This window comes from Terrapene carolina, unplaced genomic scaffold (genome assembly GCF_002925995.2).
Source record: "Terrapene carolina triunguis isolate 2854851 unplaced genomic scaffold, T_m_triunguis-2.0 Scaffold139, whole genome shotgun sequence".
Lineage (NCBI taxonomy): Eukaryota > Metazoa > Chordata > Testudines > Emydidae > Terrapene > Terrapene triunguis.
In genome coordinates, this window is record NW_020664490.1 from 7,653,701 (window position 1) to 7,676,758 (window position 23,058).

General features: G+C 42.4%; 2 protein-coding genes across 4 annotated transcripts in view; one reads left to right on the forward strand and one right to left on the reverse strand.

Annotated features, from left to right (window-relative positions):
• The window catches only part of LOC112113032 (breast cancer type 2 susceptibility protein), an 86,485-nt gene extending 85,143 nt beyond the window's left edge, over nucleotides 1-1,342 (forward strand). Inside the window, exon 26 of the mRNA XM_026653430.2 lies at nucleotides 688-1,342. Within this exon, the coding sequence (XP_026509215.1) occupies nucleotides 688-1,326 (639 nt within the window). The 3' untranslated portion in view covers nucleotides 1,327-1,342. The remainder of the gene's footprint in view (nucleotides 1-687) is intronic.
• Nucleotides 1,343-1,927: 585 nt separating this feature from the next.
• LOC112117332 (NEDD4-binding protein 2-like 1) overlaps nucleotides 1,928-23,058 on the reverse strand; it is a 33,712-nt gene continuing 12,581 nt past the window's right edge. Inside the window, exons 2-7 of one of the 3 annotated variants that reach the window (XR_002908959.2) lie at nucleotides 19,408-19,535; nucleotides 16,702-16,790; nucleotides 15,563-15,639; nucleotides 11,588-12,491; nucleotides 9,684-9,768; nucleotides 1,928-2,011 (exon numbers count right to left, since the gene is read on the reverse strand). Coding sequence is in view for 1 of the 3 variants with exons in the window: in XM_024215268.2 (XP_024071036.2) it covers nucleotides 12,239-12,491; nucleotides 15,563-15,639; nucleotides 16,702-16,790; nucleotides 19,408-19,535 (547 nt within the window). In the remaining 2 variants the exon portion in view is untranslated. Of the gene's footprint in view, nucleotides 2,012-9,683; nucleotides 9,769-11,460; nucleotides 12,492-15,562; nucleotides 15,640-16,701; nucleotides 16,791-19,407; nucleotides 19,536-23,058 lie in introns of those variants that run through there. The other 2 variants (XR_002908960.3, XM_024215268.2) reach the window with 2 other exon arrangements.

Genomic DNA, 23,058 nt, shown 5'->3' on the forward strand with positions numbered 1-23,058 from the left:
GGGTGGTACTTCTCTAGAACTGTTCACAATCTCAAGGACTGAAATAATCGCCTCCCACTGTTTTTAGTTCCTGGAGTGCTGTGGTAACCCTCCTCCAGGGAATAGAGTACAATCCCTAGCCCAAAATGTTCCATATAACATTCAAAAAGTCAAATAAAGTGGTCTCAAGATATGCCTTTGTTCATCACATCACATCTGTTACACTTCCTAACTAACTTTTATCTGAAACAAACTAAAGATCAGCTCCCAGCTTTCAGTGCAAGAGCAACATACCCTATTTTCCTTTTCTGTCTCCCTACTTCCCTACCTCGTATTTTTTCAACCTCTTGTCATTTAGAATATATTAGGTCAGCCTGTCTTTTCATAGCTGGTCAGGCATTTTATGAATCCTCATCATCTGATGGAAGAGGTTTCACATATGGGAAGTTTAGATTTGCGATACAGTGCCAAACTGTTCTCTGCCTTAATCTGTATGTACACAGGGACCCTCCTGGAGTCATATAACTTTTTTCTACTAACTTCAGCTTGGGATTGCTAGCCACTACCAGAAGATCGACTAATGTGCTCAGACATAAATGGTGGCACAGTATTGTTTGTCCAATTTCCTATTGTATGTGGAAATAATAGGAAATTAAAGAAAATAAGGTGTTTGACTCAACATTAAAACTTTTTCTTCTTTTTAACTAGATTTCCTCTCCTAATAGCGAAATACAGTATCAGAGGTCTCTGCCATACAGCAAGCGTGACCTGAAACTTGTTCCACAAGGCTCAGAACAAATGACCCCACATACTTCTCATAGTGAAGAACCCCCCAAGAACTCCAAAAAAAGAAAAGCTCTGGACCTGCTCTGTAAAATGCCTTCCCCTCCTCCAGTGACACCAATGAATTCATTTGTTTCTCCATCTTTGAAAAAGGCTTTTCAGCCACCACGAAGCTCTGGTGTCCAGTTTAACAAATCACTGAAGAGAACAAATCCTAACCCTGGTCATATCAACTCCTTTAAAAGGACAAATGAAACTGCCTCTCTTCCTGAGAATGACTTGGTTGCCGATGAAGAACTTGCAATGATAAACACACAAGTGCTCTTGCATAGTTTGCCAGAAGAAAAGAAGATTGATTGTGTGGATGAATCCACCAGTGCAATATCCAATGATCCATCAGATCACCTTTTACTCAAAAATAATTCTAAGTCTGCTGCAGAAACAAAAACGTCACAAAACAGTACTGAAGGAGCTGAGGCTTCTGGGAAAGACACAAGGGAAACTGAGGGCTTATTAGTAATCCAAAAGAAGCTACAAAGGCTAAGAAAACGAAAATGCTACTAAATGCATATGTACAGTACTGTATATACTTCATATTTAAATGATTTTTTTACTCTTTGCACATTGTAAACATTTATACAGTACCTAATTGTATTTAATAATGCACATCTATATTGCAAAAACAAAGGTTTAATAAATAGCATTTACTCTATTGAATAGAAAACCTTAGAGTTGAACAAGAATGGTGCAATTTTTATCCATTAAGATCTCCTTCATACCAGTATATTACAGCAGCACTGCTCACAATGGTGTAGTTAAAGGTCTGCCAACGTTTAGTAGTGAACCCGTATTTTTGAACCTGATGTATTGATAAAGTAGAATAGAATATTTGTTTTAAATTAAACTGTTGGCTTTTCTCACTTTCTTGGATTATCAGGGAAGTCATTAGAATGTATTTACAGTTTTTAGCTGCTGAATCTAGAATCCCAGAGATACTGTTGGACTCACCATACTGCAATAGAGGTAAATTATAAGACACTATTTCCAACAGAGTTAATGTCCTTACCTTTTCTGTACTTCTCTAGTGTTAAGATGTCAAAAGGCAGCCATAGTTTTGATGCATCGATTGATAGGAAAATCTGACATCTGCTGTGAAAGGATTATCAGACCCTCAAACAGGTAGAACACACATGTTTTCTTGGTAGTGTATCTACTACTAGTAGTTGTTGGATGAAGAGATCACCTAGAACTGTAACATCATGAAAGGGGCTCAAATCTTCTTCATTTATTTATAACATGTAAACAATCAAATTCACTTGCCTGGAACATATCCTTCAACTCCAGGTTTGAATACATATTTTTACTGACCACTTTTATTTTAGTTCCGGTTGTACACACCAAGTGAGGTTTGTTAGAGTTTGATTTCCTCATAACAAATCACAAAGATTCACTAGAGGGAGAAGCTGCCTCCCTGGCTAGGGCTACTTGTCTGACTGCAGCTTTTCCTCCTGAACCGCCTTCCTCCCACCATGTCTTATTGGCAAGAAGGGGTAAGGATTGTCTGAAAAATTAAGTTAGCAACTCTGGCAAACCTCCTGCAGAGACCTGCTATGACCATTAGCAAGTTGGACTGGGACTCCTGTTGTTGTCATGCTTAAAGGAGGACTATAGGGAACATGGTGGGGTGTAAACGGACTCGCCACTGACTCACTAATACTGCTGTTGCACACCTTTTCCCAGTTTCCTGTCCCTAATGAGTATCTGGCTCCCTACTTCGCAATTATTTATAAGTGGTAGAGTGGAGATCCTCTGTAGCATAATGTTCGAGGTTTGTCACAGCACAAACCTGCTTCTCCCCACCCAATAGAGATACCATTTTCCCCATAAAACATCTGCTCTCCTTCAGTGACTGCTGTGGAAAGCCCAGCTCCCCCACACAAACATTGCTGCTTCTTCCTCCATGCCACCTACCTACCCTCTCCACCCTTCCATGTCTACTTGCACAAACACTGCTGCTTCTCCCTCTATGTTGCTCACCATCCACTCTGCCCTCCCATGTCCACAATCGTTCTATGCCATGCCTCTTCTGTTCCAATCCAATCCCTCAACTCCTGCTGTCCTCCCCACTTCCTCCAGATCTGTGCACCAAAATAACTCAGTACTTCCCCCAGCCCAACACTCCCTATTCCTCGACTTTTAAAAGATTCCTCAAGGTGTACAGATATGAAGGTAAAAGCTGTTCTAAGCACAGCTTCTATGTTTATTCATCACTAACGGGTTAATGCTTGTACCTGTGAAATGCAGAGGTGGTCCAATGTTGCTGGAAGCTCCTGGACTAAGCCCTACATTTCAGTTCAGACTACCAGATCTTCTGCTTCTAGCTGCACAAGTTGGTGGTTCAGTTTCTCCTGACCATTTTGATTTATAATTTTTATTTTTATTTGTTTTTGTGCAGTAGCAATTTACAATCTTTCTTCCTTCTCCTCCCCTGAATTAGGTATTTGGCAGCATGATTGTTTCAACCACCCAAATCCACCACTGCTGCACCTCCCTTCTGAATTCCTGCATAGCAGAGCTGTCCTGCAAATACTGGGCTAAATCTAAGCAGCATTCTCAAAGTGGGGCAGCCTTCACAGGCTCTACAGCGGGTAAATTAGGCTCTGCCTGTTCACAGCCAGCCAGTGCTCTCACTGCCAGAGCATAGGGCTCAGAGTTGGATTAGCACCTCCTCCCCTGAGAAGCGCAACTCCAATAAGGACCTTCTGAGCATTTTGAGGAGAGAATCTAAGGAGGATACCATCTGGCCAGCAGATCAGAGGGTAAGTCCCTGGGTCAGAGGGAAAAAAATTCCTGAAGGAATCCAAAGCTGCCTTCTCTCTTCATGATACCAAAGTGTGTGTGTGGAAGGATGAAGGGGCGTTCTCAGCTCCATGGGGAAAGAACCAGGGCTTGTATGTAGCTCCCCTTCCTCTCATTATGAACAGGGGGATTCTTATGAAGCTTGGGGCTACATCTTGCAAACTCCAGAGACTCTGGGTCCCAAAAAAGGCAAAGCAATCATCCCCTTGATAATAGCAATTTGTAGTGATAATGAACAAATGGTATAAAAATCAGAGGTTAAACTCGTACCTGGCCTTCCCTCCCCTTGAAGAAGTGTTTGCTGGGGGTTTGCTAGTATACAGAGCCTCTTTCACAATGTTCTGTATTATTATTATTATTTATTACCGTAGATCCGGTAAGCCCTAGTCATGGAACAGGACCCCGTTGTGCTAGGCTCAGTACATACATGGGACAAAAAAGACAATCCGTATCCCAAAGAGCTTACAATCTAAGTACAAGACAAGAGACGACAGATGGATACAGACTGAAGGAGGACTGCAAGGAAAGAGTGAGACAAATATTGGTCAACATGATAGGCAGTGGTATCAGCTGTGACAAAGTTCCTCCTCTATCTTGGTGGGTCCTGCGCTTATTGGCGGATATTCTTGCCGCAGAGATTCACCATGTGGGTTGGGGAACAGCCCAGAGACCTTCCCCTCTGGAAGAACCCACAGTCCAGATCAATTGGGAGGTTTGGGGGGAACCCGGGCCCGCCCTCTACTCTGGGTTCCAGCCCGGGGCCCTGTGGACTGCAGCTGTCTATAGTGCATGACAGCTACAACTCCCTGGGCTACTTCCCCATGGCCTCTTCCAAACACCTTCTTTATTCTCACCACAGGACCTTCCTCCTGGTGTCTGATAACGCTTGTGCTCCTCAGTCCTCCAGCAGCACACCCTCTCACTCTCAGCTCCTTGCGCCTCTTGCTCCCAGCTCCTCACACTCGCACCACAAACTGAAGTGAGCTCCTTTTAAAACCCAGGTGCCTTGATTAGCCTGCCTTAATTGATTCTAGCAGCTTCTTCTTAATTGGCTCCAGGTGTCCTAATTAGCCTGCCTGCCTTAACTGGTTCTAGCAGGTTCCTGATTACTCTAGTGCAGCCCCTTCTCTGGTCACTCAGGGAACAGAAAACTACTCATCCAGTGACCAGTATATTTGCCCTCTACCAGACTCCTGTACCCCACTGGTCTGGGTCTGTCACACAGCACACCAACAGTCTCACTGTTGTCTTGTATCAAGCTCACCACCTCTTTCTCACCGCCCGGCAGCCTATTATTCCTGTGAAGCCCTGCTTTTGGCTGCAGTGTAATGGGAATTGTGCTTAAGGGCCTTTCTTCAGGGAAAGTGGCTCAGAATTCAGGCAGCTGCAGAATGGTCCTATTGGACTTGATGGACAGTCAAGGAACCTCTATTGCACTGTCGGAAAAGACCAGACCTCTTGAAGCAGGGACTCCTTTAATCAGACCTACACGACCTAGTTAGTCTGGGCATCAGAAGAAAATAATTTCTCCATTAGTCTTGTTGATCCATTTTGGTTTCCAGGCAAAACTCAACCAGAAAATTTCAGTCATTGATCTTGGAAAGACAAGGAGGGTGAGTTAACACCTTTTATTGAACCAATTTCTGTTGGTGAGAGAGACAAGTTCTTCTTCAAGTGATGGTCCCTATTCACTGTTCCCTCTAAGCTGTGCACATGCACACAGATCCTAAACCCCGCGCACACGGCAAAACATTGCGTGCACAAAAAATGAAATACTACATCGGAGCCAGGCCGAAATATCATTTACAGACAACTTTTGACATTGTTCACAACTACGGCCAGGCATTTTGACTTATTTGCACGTACTTGAATTTGTACCCAGCCAAATGAACATTGCAGACAACTTTTTATATCAGAAGGTTGAAAAAGCTACTAGGGGGGAAGCTGTTCTAGACTTGATTTTAACAAATAGGGAGGAACTCACTGAGAATTTGAAAGTAGAAGGCAGCTTGAGTGAAAGTGATCATGAAATCATAGAGTTTGCAATTCTAAGGAAGAGTAGAAGGGAGAACAGCAAAATAGAGACAATGGATTTCAGGAAGGCAGATTTTGGTAAGTCAGAGAGCTGATAGGTAAGGTCCCATGGGAATCAAGACTGGGGAAAAACAACTGAGGAGAGTTGGCAGTTTTTCAAAGGGACATTATTAAGGGCCCAAAAGCAAGCTATTCCGCTGGTTAGGAAAGATAGAAAATGTGGCAAAAGACCACCTTGGCTTAACCACGAGATCTTGCATGATCTAAAAAATAAAAAGGAGTCATATAAAAAATGGAAACTAGGACAGATTACAAAGGATGAATATAGGCAAACAACACAGGAATGCAGGGGCACGATTAGAAAGGCAAAGGCACAAAATGAGCTCAAACTAGCTACGGGAATAAAGGGAAACAAGAAGACTTTTTATCAATACATTAGAAGCAAGAGGAAGACCAAAGACAGGGTAGGCCCACTGCTTAGTGAAGAGGGAGAAACAGTAACAGGAAACTTGGAAATGGCAGAGATGCTTAATGACTTCTTTGTTTCGGTCTTCACCGAGAAGTCTGAAGGAATGCCTAACATAGTGAATGCTAATGGGAAGGGGGTAGGTTTAGCAGATAAAATAAAAAAAGAACAAGTTAAAAATCACTTAGAAAAGTTAGATGCCTGCAAGTCACCAGGGCCTGATGAAATGCATCCTAGAATACTCAAGGACCTAATAGAGGAGGTATCTGAGCCTCTAGCTATTATCTTTGGGAAATCATGGGAGACGGGAGAGATTCCAGAAGACTGGAAAAGGGCAAATATAGTGCCCATCTATAAAAAGGGAAATAAAAACAACCCAGGAAACTACAGACCAGTTAGTTTAACTTCTGTGCCAGGGAAGATAATGGAGCAAGTAATTAAGGAAATCATCTGCAAACACTTGGAAGGTGGTAAGGTGATAGGGAACAGCCAGCATGAATTTGTAAAGAACAAATCATGTCAAACCAATCTGATAGCTTTCTTCGATAGGATAACGAGTCTTGTGGATAAGGGAGAAGCTGTGGATGTGGTATACCTAGACTTTAGTAAGGCATTTGATACGGTCTCGCATGATATTCTTATCGATAAACTAGGCAAATACAATTTAGATGGGGCTACTATAAAGTGGGTGCATAACTGGCTGGATAACCGTACTCAGAGAGTTGTTATTAATGGTTCCCAATCCTGCTGGAAAGGCATAACGAGTGGGGTTCCGCAGGGGTCTGTTTTGGGACCGTCTCTGTTCAATATCTTCATTAACGACTTAGATATTGGCATAGAAAGTACGCTTATTAAGTTTGCGGATGATACCAAACTGGGAGGGATTGCAACTGCTTTGGAGGACAGGGTCATAATTCAAAATGATCTGGACAAATTGGAGAAATCGTCTGAGTTAAACAGGATGAAGTTTAACAAAGACAAATGCAAAGTGCTCCACTTAGGAAGAAAAAATCAGTTTCACACATACAGAATGGGAAGAGACTGTCTAGGAAGGAGTACGGCAGAAAGGGATCTAGGGGTTATAGTGGACCACAAGCTAAATATGAGTCAACAGTGTGATGCTGTTGCAAAAAAAGCAAACATGATTCTGGGATGTATTAACAGGTGTGTTGTGAGCAAGACACGAGAAGTCATTCTTCCGCTCTACTCTGCTCTGGTTAGGCCTCAGCTGGAGTATTGTGTCCAGTTCTGGGCACCGCATTTCAAGAAAGATGTGGAGAAATTGGAAAGGGTCCAGAGAAGAGCAACAAGAATGATTAAAGGTCTTGAGAACATGACCTATGAAGGAAGGCTGAAAGAATTGGGTTTGTTTAGTTTGGAAAAGAGAAGACTGAGAGGGGACATGATAGCAGTTTTCCAGGTATCTAAAAGGGTGTCATAAGGAGGAGGGAGAAAACTTGTTCACCTTAGCCTCTAAGGATAGAACAAGAAGCAATGGGCTTAAACTGCAGCAAGGGAGGTCTAGGTTGGACATTAGGAAAAAGTTCCTAACTGTCAGGGTGGTTAAACACTGGAATAAATTGCCTAGGGAGGTTGTGGAATCTCCATCTCTGGAGATATTTAAGAGCAGGTTAGATAAATGTCTATCAGGGATGGTCTAGACAGTATTTGGCAATGACCTCTCGAGGTCCCTTCCGGTCCTAGAATCTATGAATCTATGTCAGTTGATGGCTGGGGCGCCCACAAGGGAGATTGCATGACACAAGGCACTTGGGCCACTCGCAAAGCCAGGGTGCACATCAACATCCTGGAACTTTGGGTAATGTGAAAGGCATGGCGCGTGTTTTTACCAGCTCTCCGTTCTCATCATGTCCTCATCATGTTGGACAACACCACCACGGTTTACTACATAAACAAGCAAGGGGGCACAAGGTCCCCAACACTGTGTGCAGAAGCTGTATGCCTTTGGAAATGGTGCATTGCACATCATATCCTTCTTTTGGCAGCCTACTTGCCAGGAACTCAGAATGTGATTGCTGATGCCTTCAGCAGGAACCTTGCAACCAACCATGAATGGGAGTTACACGATACAGTAATCAGAGACATTTTTGGTCGCTGGGAAACTCCGATCAGGGACCTATTTTCATCTCACACCAACATCAAGTGCATTCAGTACTGTTCAAGGGGAGGACTTGGTGCCCATTCACAAGGTGACGCCCTGGTCGTCAAATGGTTGGACTGAATCAACTAAGCCTTCCCTCCCCTACCAGTCCTGCAACATATCCATCACAAATTCTGACGGGAGAAGGCAATGTTCAACCCGATAACTCTGTTCTGGCCTCGCCAGTTCTGTTTTCACCGTCTTCTCCACATCAAAGCATCTTCCCCTCCCACTACTGACGTTTCCAGAACTGCTCACACAACAGCAGACTCTGGCACCCTGATCCACGGACACTTCACCTAACAGCTTGGTTTTTGGATGGACACCTCCGCTAGCACCGGAGTGTTTGTCAGCAGTACGATTTGTCCTCTTCAACAGAAGGAAGGACTCCACAAGCCAATCCTACCAATCCAAATAGGAACATTTCACTTCTTGGGCCCAACAGAGGTCTTGCCCCTGAGGCTGCGGGCATCCCAATGTGTTCCATCTGAAAACCTCAGGGCTTGTTCTCCACTCCATCAGGGTGCACACAGTGGCTATTACTGTTTTCCACCCTCCAGTAGAGGGACATTCGTTTTTTACCCATCCTTTGACTGTCTGATTCTGGAAGGGTCTTGTACATAAATACCCGCCCATGGGACCTCAACCTAGTCCTTACATCATTAATGAACTTTCCCTTTGAACCTCTGGCTTCCTTCTCTCTTTCACTCGTTTCCATGAAGGTCGCCTTTCTGGTTGTTGTTACCTCTGTAAGAAGGGTTGACAAACTGGGACCATAATGGCAAATTCCAATTTCACCACGTTCCATACGGACAAGGTTTCACTGCGCCTGCATACCAAAGTGGTTTTCTGCTTCCACCTAAACCAACCCATACATCTACCCACTTTCTTTCCTAAACTGCATACCTCAAATGAGGAATGGCAGCTCCACTCCCTCAGTATACATAGGGCCCGGCCTTTTACCTACAAAGGACGGACAAAGCCATTCTGGAAAACTCCCAAACTGTCACCATAGTGGAGAGAATTAAAGAACAGGCCATCTCCACCCAGAGAATCTCAGTGGGTCTCAGGATGTATTATGCTCTGCTATCAATTATTGGGATGGTCCCCACCAGATGGGATACGCTCCCATTCCATGAGAGCGCAAGCATCAACTACTGCCATGCTCCACGACGTGCCCCTAGCAGACGTATGTAAGGCAGCCACGTGGAGTACGGTACACACCTTTTCTTCTAGTCTAGTGCATGGTTCTGTGGTGGACACCTCATTCAGCGCAGTGATCCTCCATTCCACAGTTCTGTCATCTTCCTTGTACCCCCCCGCCTTTCTAGGTACTGCTTGTTAATCACCCTCAGTGGAATACAATAGAGACCCTCACTCGAAGAAGGGGAGGTTATTTACCTGTAACTGGAAGTTCTTTGAGATGTGTGGTCCCTATCTGTATTTCAATCTCACCCTCCTTCAATCTGCTGCGGATCTGGTAGATCTGTGGTGGAGAAGGAACCAAAGATATGGTCGGTCTGCCCTGCCCTTTATCACCTTGGGCAAAATCACAATGCAGTGCAAAGGCGCATGCACGGACCAACAGACATTACTACTTCGAAAAAGCTTTGGCTAGAGGCGCGTGGCACATGCGCATAACCCTAAGTGGAACACAGATAGGTTTTGGAATTAGTTCCTCGATCTATGTCAGGCACACTGCTGTTGTCAGGAGGAAAAAGTTACTCTTCGTTCCAGAAATCTTTTTGTTCAAGGTAAATTTTTCTTTCCACAATTCCTGGGAAATAGTTCTCCCATCATTTGTTTTAATCCTTAGCACCCTTTGGAAAATGATTAAAGTATATCTCAAACATATGGAAAACACACACCAATTGTATTCTGCTCAGATCATTCCATCCAAAATGCCAGGGCCTTAGGGCCGCAACTTGCTGCAGCAAGATGTTAAAATCCTGCCCCAGCAGGCATGCTAAACATCTAGGAAACTATTTATGGAGAAGGAATCAAGACTCTCTCTACAAGGACCCTAGTGGTATTGTGGGGGGGAAAAGTGTATGAGTTTCACATAATAAAGATTTCAAAGTAGCTTTCCATTCCTCTGTAGTACTGTTCTAGGGTAGGAAGGTGCTATTGGGTTTGTCCTCAAATAATTGTTTAAATTACAAAACTCTGGCTTTATATGGAGTAACACTTTTATTTCTACCTATTGTTCTACTATAATAATGCTTAAAACTCTGCTCCTTCTTCCCAATCCTCCCCCCGCTATGATTCACTGCTCGCTACCAGCCATTAGTGATGAATGAGAAGAGAAGCTGTGCTGCAGAACCAGAAAGTTATTACCTGATGGTTTTCTTTCTTCTAACAGCTCCTCTCCTCATTCAATCCATCCTGATAAACAACTGGAACAGAATCTCTTTGCCTTAAGGTTCATTGGTGTATCAAGTCTGTTGTCTTAATGCTAATAATCGGTTCCTGGAGTATTTCTACAGCTTTGGAAGAACTCTCCTGGTGACCTGAGCTGAAGGGCAGGGCTTAGTCCTGGGGCTTCCAGCAACAACACTGGGTCGTCTCTGAATTCCCCAGGAGTGGCACATTGACTCATTAGAGATGAATGAGGAGAGAAGCTGTTAGCAGAAAGAAAATGATCAGATAATAAATTCCACATTCCTAATAAAGCAATCACTAGAAATCAGGCACATCACCAGCTAAACCAAGGTGCTCAGCCACACCATAATGATATACTTAGGCCTTGGTTACACTCGCGGATTCACAGCGCTGCCGCACAGAGTTCTCTCGCAGCGCTGCAAGTACTCCACCTCTCCGAGAGGAATAGCTTGCAGCGCTGCAGGCGCTGATTACACTGGCGCTTTACAACGCTGCACTTGGGGGGGTTGTTTTTTCACACCCCTGAGCGCAGCAAGTGCAGCGCTGTGAATTGCCAGTGTAGCCAAGGCCTTAGAGTTCTTTGACATTCTGTGTGCTCAAAGCACTCTAGAGACATTATCTAGTGAATGCTCACAACTCCCGTGTGAGTTAGGTGGGTAAACATTATCTCCATTTTTATAGATGGGAAACAGAGATGATGTGGTTCGGCAAAGGCTTCCTCAGCTCACATGCCTTAATACCCAAACTTTATAATACACAAAGCACTCAAATTTATTCTTTTTTATTTTTTTTTGGTGGTGGTCATGCATGTTTTTAAGGTAGATTACTTTCTCACACTTAAAAAAGGAAAGAAAAGGTCCAATTTTATCTTTTTATTTGACATGGTTTAGACAGAGAAAACTTCCATACATTCAAATACTTACAAAGTTTTTTAGATTTCTTCTGCTTGACTACCTTATGTAGAGTCTTGTAAGGTGAATTTCCTGTAAGAAGACAGGAAACCAATGGAAGAATTGAAAGTTTACACTGGTCAAGCTGAGGTGGGAAGAGGTGAGAAGCACTGAGGCCAGGCAGGAGAAAGTAGAGAAGCTAAAAAAGACTACAACGTGGACAAGTGTCTTGGCAACAGCGACCATGAAGAAAGGGTGGATTTTGGAACTATTAAGGAGAAAGAAGTGATTGGCATTAGTGAGAGACTGCATATGAGGGGAGAAGGAGAGAGAATGTGCCTGGAAGACAGGAAGAAATAATTACACTGCACCAGAAATGTTCATGACCATTTGCAGGCAAGAGACAAACCACATCCCTACCCTGCAAAATTTATAATTGAAGGTTAAGACATGACTGAACAAGGAAAATTGGCAAACACTGAGTGTACTGGGACAGAGATGGTGTGTACAGTTTATATTGGTTTCAGTGATCTCAGATTGTGTAATTGACAAAACAACATTACAGTAATATTTTAAGACTTGTAAATTAACAGAAATAACTCCTGATTTAGATTTAGTAGAAAAATACAAAAATTGAGAGTAAAAGGTTAAATTTTTTTTAGTCTTTTATACCCTAGTGAAATACTAAAATACATTCTGGAATCCACCTCTATTAAATGATCTTTCATTTGTATAGCGGCTGTGTGTTCTTCTGTTTGGGAATGTTGGACACATATTGGAATAAGCCCCAGTGTTGCGAGCGGCATTGGATCCACTGGAATTTCTGCCATCTCTGCTTGGTTTTTCAGAGTGAAGCACGATATGAAAGGTAATGTCATGCTCATACTGGTCTTTCATGCGCTGTATCTTTTCTCTCGGGACACCATGACTGTTTCTTCTATAGAATTAAAATTAACAGAAAAATGTAAGTATTTAACTCTCTACGTGTATCAGATGGATTTTCTTACATTTGCAAACCCTCCTGCTGTGTTTAATAATGCACTAATTCTTTTCCCCCTGGGTCAGGCTTTAACATTTTTGCTATATCTCAGCTAACCTAGTTTTCAAAGCTATTTTTGGCCACTTCACTGCAAAATGTAACCCAAATATTTTTATGGGCAGCCAGGATGTAATTTTAGGTGAATCCCTTGGAACAAGGGCAAGTCCACTGAACCTGCTGCAAAGAACATGGGCGATATCTTTATTTTTATGAATCTTATATGTAGCTCTGTTTGATTACTATCATGATGTCCGATGCATGGGTGCAGAGAGTCCTGGGAGAGTTCACATCTTCAGAAAGGCAGACAATGGCATTAGATGCCCACTCATTGATAACCAAACAACACAGGTGCCAAGATCTGTTATTGTTCAAGTCCAAGTGGAGCACAGCACCCTCCACGTAGGGCAGACTCAGGGTCCTACCAGCACAATGGAGACTACCAAAGACTTGGTAAGGCCTCTGATCTGCTGTAACAAACATTGAGGACCAGAGAATGGAAAACCCACAAGGGAAGAACCAAGAGACAAAGGTGCTAGAATCTGCTGTCAAAAAGGGATACTCTCTAGCAAGGGGAGTCCAGAGCAAAACCAGAAGGGAAGACTTGATAGGAGAGGGGGTGCAAAAGGACCCTGGATCTTCTGAAGAATATTAAGACCCAAAGGGCTTTCAGACTGGTGAGGAAACTGAGGCAGGGTCTTACATGTGGTTGTTTTTCCATACATCTGTATATCTCTTGTGCTTTGTCTAAGTTTGCAAAGTGTATGTCCCCCTTGCTTTAACTGTCATGTAGCCCTCAAAGAGCTAAGTGGTAAACCATGTGGGCAGAACCCTAGAGAGTGTGCATGAGCTACTGAGTTAGGCTTGGGAGGTCTGCACTGGTCTTGGGGCTTAGGGGCAAGTAGGCTGAAGGGCCCCACATCCCAAGAAGGGGTGCCAGCATTGGAGTCTGTACCCCAGGAGTGTACTTGAAAGGCTAGTCTTAGACCGTGTCTGGACACTTCTCAGACGCAGTAGATTTGAAAATATGTGAGATCCAAGGTTTGGATCTAATATAGCAACCTAGTGACCATCCACAAAGAGATGGTGGTTAGACAGGGCAGTAACACCTGCCATTGAAGGTAACCCATTGTATCTTGAGACCCCAACTCTTAGTATCAGGGTTAAGGGATAGGGGAGCATTTCAAAATCAGGACACTTTTTCAATGTGTACTGACTGACTGAATAGTTCATTGGTATCCATCCTCAGTCTTTACCTGAATTACTTTCCAATGTGTTGCCTAAAATTGTGTGTTTGAAAGATTTGGTTTAGATATCCACTTGCCTGACATCTGGATGAAATGTTGACATTCATGCCACTGATTAATAGAATAAAATACAAATCATTAGGTAGCTGACCCTAAAATTAATACTATGGTCAGATGTTGACTGCGTGTGTGTTCATTCAGTGTGCTGTCCCAGCTTTGCGGAGATAGCAGACCTCAATTAAACTGCCCAATAAATCCACAGACTCGGTTTTTAGCAAAGGCACCTGGCCAGGTTTATTGTTGACAAAACATGGCAATAGCACCTGGCAGACTCTACAAGGGTACTAAGACATGTATGCTTGTCACAATGGATGCAGCTCAGTCAGTGGTGGGACTTTCCACTGCCCCAAGACACTCCCTCTGAGATACATCTTTATACACCAATACAAACAAGTATTGCTCCTGACGTATTAGGGTGCCACCCATTGTCTTGTACTTGTTGGTTTGATTAATTTTTTTTATTTATTATGCTGTTATCCTGACCTTATCTTTAGTATGGGTCAGTGTGTTCCTGTTATCTTTGGGGAATGTGCTGGTATCGAGGTGTTCTGGTATCACCCTCTGGAATGTGCTTGTGTGAGTGCTCTGTGCCCAGCACCTCTTAGGAATATGTGTTTCTGCAATATCAGCCCTGTGCTTGCCAAATTCTGTGAGGAGGGCCTGCCTCTTGCTCACAACCTGACTTTGCCTCATATCAGCAAAATTTTAACCTCTACTTTAGTTTAGGCCTCAGGCCTCTGATACAAGGCCTTATGTTTCAGGTCCTCTTCTTACTACAAATACATAATAATAATCCTTAAAACCTACTTCTCCTGTGATGCTTACAAATTGCTAACCATCTGGGGCACTGGTTAGGCAACCCAAACTTTTATTGTGCTGCTAAACTGTTCATTTTATTACCTCATCCCCATCCCCAAACCACTTGTCTCTTTTGCACACATTTCTATCCTGTCTGACACCTAGACTGTGAGCTTTCTGGGTAGGGGCCATCATCTTTGGTATTTGTGCAGCACAAAATGGGGAAACTCACTGATCTTTGACGGGTTCAGAGCCACTACCATAACACAAATAAATAATCATCATCATAATCAGCTAAAACCAATATGAATAAGGCAAACTGCCATATTTTTGAGACCAACAATATTTTGTCCCTTATATAGATATCAGTCAAGATCTAAAGAAGGATCCTCAGGGACTGATTTATTGCATATTATTAATGTAGCATCCACTCCTCCCCAAACTATATTAAAGAAATATTATGGTTATATTTTAAGTGCATAAGTCACAAAATGTTAGTATTATTATATTTATTAATTTATTTGTATTATCGTAGCGCCTAGGTGCCCAAGACATGGACCAGGAGCCTATTGTGCTAGGTGCAGAACACAAACATGATCCCTGCCCCTAAGGATCTTATAATCTAAGGAGCAGCTTCCTATTGATTCATACCCTTCAGCATGACTAGAGTTGTTGGATGTTAATTTTGTCCACATTGAGAGCTAAGTAACAAAACTATTCCTCAACCGTCTTCCGCTAGTCATTTACTAGACTATTTCTAGTCAATGGTCAAGGAGGAGGGAGCATCTTACAGTCTTGCTCTTTTTTCTAGCACAAATGTGATAGTAATTGAGATGCAAGCTGATGAATCAAGGAAAAAAGATGTACCTTGCTAACTCTCGAACATTGAATTTCCAGTGTGTGTCAGGTTCTTGGAATATAACTTCATAGTTATTCTCACGTGCCTGATTTGAAAAAGTGCACAAATTTTAAAGCAGTTACCATTAGATCTTTTACATCTCTTGAAGATTTATGCTAGCACTTAACATTCACTATGTGCCTAGTCACCTACCTGAGGAATTCTCAAACTTAGAGGGTGGACCATTCTTTCCATTCCTAATCACACAGATCATCTTCTTTCCCATTCACAATTACATAACATGTCTGTGGCAACTACAGCAATTGCTTAGATGGAAAAGTGAGATTAGAAAAAAAGTATTTAAAATATTTTTACCTTTTCTAAAAGAATCCAATTTAGTAGCTGGAAAGGAGGGGGAGAGCCAGCACCACGTGACCAGCCACAAGATCACAGTTTGGGGACCTCTGATCTAGATTGCTGTTACTATGCATTCATCCACAAGTGGTCACGACCTTGATTTTCATTGGAAAAATTACACACAAGCACTAGTTTGATAGCAGCTGAGAGGACACAGAGCCACCGCCATTATTTCCTGCATCTTGGCAGTCTCAGCCTTTTAAACTCTGACAAGATCACAATCCAAGGTGGCTGTACTCAAGCATAACTGAAACATTAGCACTAATGGCCTCACTGTCATACTAGGAAGACTGCAAATAAAGCTCCATCTCTGCCAATCATTAAAGGCTGATACAAATGCAGCCTCTAGACTCTTTGTGTGATCTCCACACAGCAAGCTGTAAACTAAGGCCATAAATCAGGACTTTATATGTTTGTCAGATAAACAATATGGAAACTGTTAAATCTAAGACTACTATTGGGGGAAGGGAAATTACAAGTTGATCTCTCAGTAATTATTGGGTAAGTTTAACAACAGACAATATTTTCATGTGATTTTTGCTCTTACTGAACTAAAGAGTTTATTAGCATGTACACAGGCAAACCTCTTCACCACTTCTGCAAGGACTCAACTGTTGATAAATATAACTGAAGATCAAAAGAAAAATTGAAATACTATTTTTTTAGTATTTTCCCATTTTTTTCAATCAGTCCACCTCTTAAATTTCATAGCTAAGCATTTAGAATGATAGTCGATCAGAGTTTTGCCTACCATAATCACATATGGCTTCATTTCCCAAGCGTGGATGTTGGTATTATCAATAACAACTGGGGATTTCCCATTCTTCATTGCTTTATGTGCTGTAACATAACATTAAATAAAGCTCAAAAACACCAGACAACAGATGGATCCAGACTGAAAACATTCTCTATTTGAGAGGTTCTCAAAATTCATTGGACCGTGACCCCCTTCTGACAACAAAAATTACTACACAACCCCAGGAGGGGGGTGACCAAAACCTGAGCCTTGCCGCCCGGGGTGGGAGGAGGAGGAGGAGATAGCCAAAGCCCAAGGGCTTCAGCCCCAGGCAGGGGGCCTGTAACCTGAGCCCTGCTGCCCATGGCTGAAGCCCTCTGGCTTTGGCTTCAGCCCAGGCCCCAGGAAGTCTAATGCCAGACCTGGTGACCCCATAAAAATGGGGTCATTACCCACTTTGGGTTCCCAATCCACAGTTTGAGCACCGCTGCTCTATTTGTACACCCCCCAGCAAAGTGGGGTCCTATTCCTGACTTGGCCTTTGAGGGCCCATCACCATAGGCGCCGACTCTGTGGGTGCTGCGGGACTGAAGCACCCACGGGGAAAAATTAGTGGGTGCTTCCCCCGACTAGCAGCCAAGCTCCCCCCACCCCCTCCCTGCCTCCGCCTCCTCCAAGCGTGCCGCGTCCCCGCTCCTCCCCCTTCCATTGCTGGGAATGCAGTGCACTCGGGGGAGGAGGCAGTAAAGAGGCGGGGCAGGGGTGGGGACTTGGGGGAAGAGGTGGAATTGAGGTGGGGTCAGAGTGGTGCAAGGGCGGGGGGGGGTCGAGCACCCATGGGGCAGAGGGGAAGTTGGCATCTATGCCTATCACAATGAAAATAAATAATAATGGACTGTAATCAGCTAATGCTTTTAAAATTGCTAGAAGATGTTAAGTAGCCAATGGATGTGCTCAGCAGTAAACCTTGAATTAAAAACAATATATTCTAAATATTGATATTTAGTTTTAGAACATACTTGGATTTATATAAGCAGTAGCAATGTAAATAAAATATTTATAAAGGGTGATTGCTAGCAGGTATAAATACACTTTGGTACAATATATACTCCTGGCAGAATTCTGCCCTCTCACAGAAAAATGCAGAAGAAATCTGCGGGTGGACACGCGCCTCTTCCTTGGCAGCCCAGGCAGCGCGTCTGTTCCAGCATGCTTGGAGAAGCCTCAGAGACGCAAATCGCTGCAGGGGGACGGGGGCTAGGTGTGCATGCCTGCATTGATCATTGTCAGGGGGCAGGGCCAGGCATGCATGCCTGCCAACAAGCGAGAGAGCCTGGCATGGAGAGGTAGGGCTTTTTATTATGCACGAGGAAGGCTTTGTCCCCGAGGCAGAAATTGATCTCATGCTCTGAGGCAGAAACATAGCAGCCTGCCTGCCTAGTAACATTGTTAATGTTCCTATTGTTAGTTAACTGTTCCCATTCTCAGTCAATTCCCCCAGGAGCATAAAACCTGCAAACAATTTTAAGGCTGCTACGTTGCCAGAGTGATGTAAAGCCTTATAAATGACAGTAAAGGAATCAGCTAGGAAGATCTATGTGCTTTTACCCTTTTTTCCTGTGCCAAAGTGGCACAATGGAGTTAGATTATAGCTCAGGATTTATTTTACTTACCCATTTAAAAAAAAAGACTTTGAGAGCAAATAAAACATTTACCAAGCAATCAATAAAATGTCAGGACAATCAGAACTGAGCACTTCCCAAAGTACCCAGCCAGGTCCAGGACAATGATTAGCAAAACTCTATGACTCATGTGTGAAAGTCTGAGCAATTTAAAATGACATTCTACTTTTTTTTCCCTTGGCATAATGTAATTTAAATGAAAATCCAGGATTATAACTGGAATGCAGAGTATTAGTTACAAGTATTTGTAACTTAACTTTCATGTGCTTAGGAAATACTGAATAGTTATTGTGACTTTTTTCTGTATTGTAGTTCAAATAAATTATCAAAACAATTGAAACTGGGGTGATTGTATTGCATTATTTTGACAAATAAAATATGCAGAATTTTTAACTTTTTGACACAGAATTTTTAATTTTTTGGCACAGAATCCCCCCAGGAGTAAATATGTCATAATATTGATATACACAAGTTCACACTCATCAATCTCTTTAAAAGACTGTCACAATTTTCTCCCTAAAATGTTACTGTTATTCAGCTCCCAAACCTAGTAAAAATCTTTCTAATAAACTCTGTAAACCACCTCTTTGACACAACAAATACCTAGTGTAAAAGCCACAAATCAGTCATTGTAGATGGTTAAGCTGCTATATTCTGAACAACGTCAGCTGGGGTTTGTGCACATGTCAATATCTAAATTTCGCAGCAGCTGCACTTCTATAGTGAGTGTGTACTGCTTAAAAAGTTTTTAAAAAAACAAAATTAGCCATGAGTTTATCAAAGTTTGTTCATGTAATATAGAATTTATTTCTTTAACATCCTAGAGAACAAAGTTGGAGACTGTAAATATGGTTTTTGACAAGCCATGAACTTCAATGGAAGATCAACTTTAAACTTGCTCTCGCTCATCCCAGGGTGTCACTATAATGCAAGGATACTAAGCTGAAATACTATGGTTTTGAAGGCTGTATAAGTACCTAGAAACTGATGTGAGTGAATCTATTAAGACTGTGAAGAAACTAGGAATGGTTTCAATCACCTCTCTTTTGGTTCCATAAGTGTGCTTCTTCTAGACAATCATGTCTGAACACATAGGTGCCATCTTCCGTGAAGAAAAAGTCATCAGTGCTAAGAATAACAGCACCAGGAAATTCACGTTTCAGTTGTCTGAAAAATGGTGAGAGAAGGATTAGTGCACATAAATCTATTCCTTTACTATATAACTTCCAAATAAAAATTTGCATGACTGACTGCAAATTGCATAATGTTTTCATTCTGCAGATGCCAATTCAAAGAAAATTAAAAATTATTTCCTCAATCTCTTGGAATATAGGCAGAAAGGAATGGAGTTGAAGGGCATGCTTCCCTTCCTTTAATCTATAAGAGAGCTCAACAATAAGTGTCCAACATGTGAGTCTAAGCCATAAATCACATTGACAAATCATGTTGTCTTTCTGAGTTAGCAGGAGGAATGCTTGTAAATTTCCAAAAAGCTATCAATAACCTCAAGCTAATCTGTCTTTTTGGAGGAAACGAAGAGAATTTGAGCATGTGAGTTTTTCAAAGGAAAAACTCTTTGTACATAAAAAAATGAAGACTGTTGGGAAAAACTGGTGGAGTGGCTAAGGGGCATGGTTCGGTGCCAAGTAAGGAAGATGTGATTTTCATCTCTGTTTTACCACTTTTCATATTTTTTCTTCTATCCTACCTCTTCATTTTTTGCCTTTTTAGCTACATAGCACACACATCTGCATTGTCATATTTGCAAATAAATGTTAGCATGATTAATCAAGATTTTCCAGCTCCTTTAATGTAATACAAAGAGAGTGTTATTACATTTTTTTGTCTACCACTGACTTTTTGTTGATTTATTTTGGCTGTGACCCCTTCCTCTTCCCCACCTTTCTGTGACCAACTGGCCAGTTCCTCTGCTGCTCCCGCCCCCAACCACACACACACACACACACACCCCTCTCTACAACACTCCTCCTGGGAAAGGGGATAAAGGGACCTTGCTGCAGTCTCCGAGGCCTGGGAAAGTGGGAGGTGAAGATCAACTGGAACTGTAGGAAGAATTGGGGGAGGGGAGAGGATAGGAAGACAGATGTGGGGGCAGAGTTAATGGAGGGTCAGGCAGATGTGATAGCAATTTCATTTCTGTAGCTAGATTTCCCCCCCACACACACATCCACCTTTTTCAGACCATTTTAAGACCTGATACTGGACAACAGGAGAAGTTAGTGGCGGGCAAGACATAGCTGCCATTAACCAGTAACAACAGATACGCGAATAGGTTGTTCAATTTCATATTTTTTGCTGTGATTTTTTTCTACTCATACATGTTATTATTTGGATTAGAACGAATTTCAAATTGGCCAATTACTAGTCACCACCTTAAAACAGCCAGCCACTCTAAATATAGAATAGGGGTACTGAGGGAAGCTCCAGTATTTGTTTTTCTTTTGGTTCAGTTCATGTGTGCAGACCCATGGGTAAGGGAAGCATTAACAGCTCTGACTATGCTGTGTCCCAAGGTCAAATTACATGGTGGTTATATTACATTGTTGGTGTACTGATGCTTGTGGTGAGATAGTGTCACTTTGTATAGTCAGATACAGGGCACTTCTAGAAAATTGTCTTGTGCATTAGCCAAACAGACATTCAGTTCATTTCTTTTTGTCGTCTTGCCTCTTTGAGTGCTTGTGCTCCATATATTCCTTTTTCTTTTTTTGTCCACGGATCTCTCCCTCCTCTCACATTTGAAGCCCGCAGTCTTATCCGCTATCCTTTTGTTTGATGTTGCCCTCATGTTTATTTTTTTCTACCAATGGTCTAATGTCCTCTGCACTAAACTTTTTATTTTTCCAACCCTTTTGACCTTTTTCAGAGCCAATTAAAAGTCCTGCTACAATTTTTACTTCTCTGCTTTGACTGTTGAGCCCCATTTTTTTCTCCTCTTGATTTTCCTGAGCATTGCTACTTGGTGTGTTTTCATCATGTTCCTGCTCTACTTCTTTTTTTCCTCATATTTATTTTCCACTCAGTTCTCACTGCCAACTAATTATTAATTATTATTATTATTGAAAACTTTGTAATTGCAACCTCATTGTTAAGTATTTTAAGGTTTCATTTGTAGCCCAGCACAGGTGCAAAAGACAACACTGGCTATATGCATTCTTGAAAAGGACATTAAATTTCTTTACTGAATAATTTCACTGTAGATTGTTCATCTTCTAAAGCAATGTTTCCCAGTGGTGGTGGGGGCGAGAGCGGGGATCAAGCAAGTTAGGAGCTACAGGGCAGAACAGAAGATAACATGGGTGAGAAAGTTGCAGGTGAAATCTCCATCTTCCTCCTGCATTGCTGTGTCTGCAGATAAAATGTCAGGTGGTGCACTGAAAGCCACCCACCTTCCCTCCCTATACCCACTGTGGCCTCCCACATAGCTGACAGGGGGAGCAGCTCTTATATAGGAGACTTCAGGCTCAGGCAGCTGCGCATCAGTCCAAGTTCTTTTCTCCATTCCTTTAGCACTCAAGTCACCCTTGGGTGCCATCAGTGGATATCATGCATCCCAGACACCATGGATTCTTCTGGTGAATGGGGCTGAGAAAGGGTCAGAACTACCACAGAAAGAGTGGAAGAGAGGAGTAGAGCTAGGTAATAGAGCAAGAAAAAAGAAAGAACAAAGGGGAAAAGTCAATGAGAATAGAGAAAAGCAGACTGACAGGAGAGAGAAAAAAGATAGATGGCAGCAACAGTGTCAGGATATGGTTATGAAGAGTGGGGGCACCCATCCCGCATCCATCTCAAGAGTGCAGGGTGCTCTCAAAGAAGGGTTAAACTACCAGATCCATAATTCTTAAGCTGCAAAACTGTTTCTCAATGTATTATCTAGTTGAGCAATAGCAGGGAAGGAACTGCTTTGGGTTATCTACAAATAAACAGAGAGGCAGACAAACAAAGATTAATTCTGTCATCTCTGTTTGCTGTCTGTCTGTGTACTTGTTTACCTTAATCTGCCTGCTGTTAGAAGTTCCTCACTTGTAAATTGTGTTGTATATTGCTTTAGACTGTGCAATTATTCTACATAAATTCATATCAGTAGGGTTCAGCTGTTGAGTTTGCTTCTTTTTTCCATTGTGGCTTTTATCTGCCAGTTAAATGAGTGCCAGTTTATGGTAGCTACTGCCACATACAGCTGTGACTCAGTAGTTACTGGCTGATGGCCAGAACTAGCCTCTGTATTATAAAAGTTCCATAGACTGCACCATCCAAAAGCTGGATCTGCAGTGAAGAATTCAGCTGTTTGTAACTGACTATTTGTATTAGAGCCTGCCAATATATCAATCCACACTAACTATCTTGCTCTTGTCCATACTGACATTGTTTCAACTGTTTAATTTGCATTGCCTTTGGGTACCTATCTTCCAGTTCCTGGCATAGCTACCAGAAGCAGGAAGACCCGGAAAGGCCATCAGTCCCCTGTGGGGCAGTAGTAGGAGGCCTATCTTAAGCATCTTCATGCTGTCCCCATTGGCACTAAATTGGTTTAGACCTGCTGAAAGCTATTCTAATCTAAATAGTTCTTAAAAATGAAAGAAAACAGGTTGGAGCTTGTGTGAGCTTGAGGTGTATTGCAAGTGTTTTAATGGGTTAGACCGGTTAGAATGGTACATTCCTCTAGTGT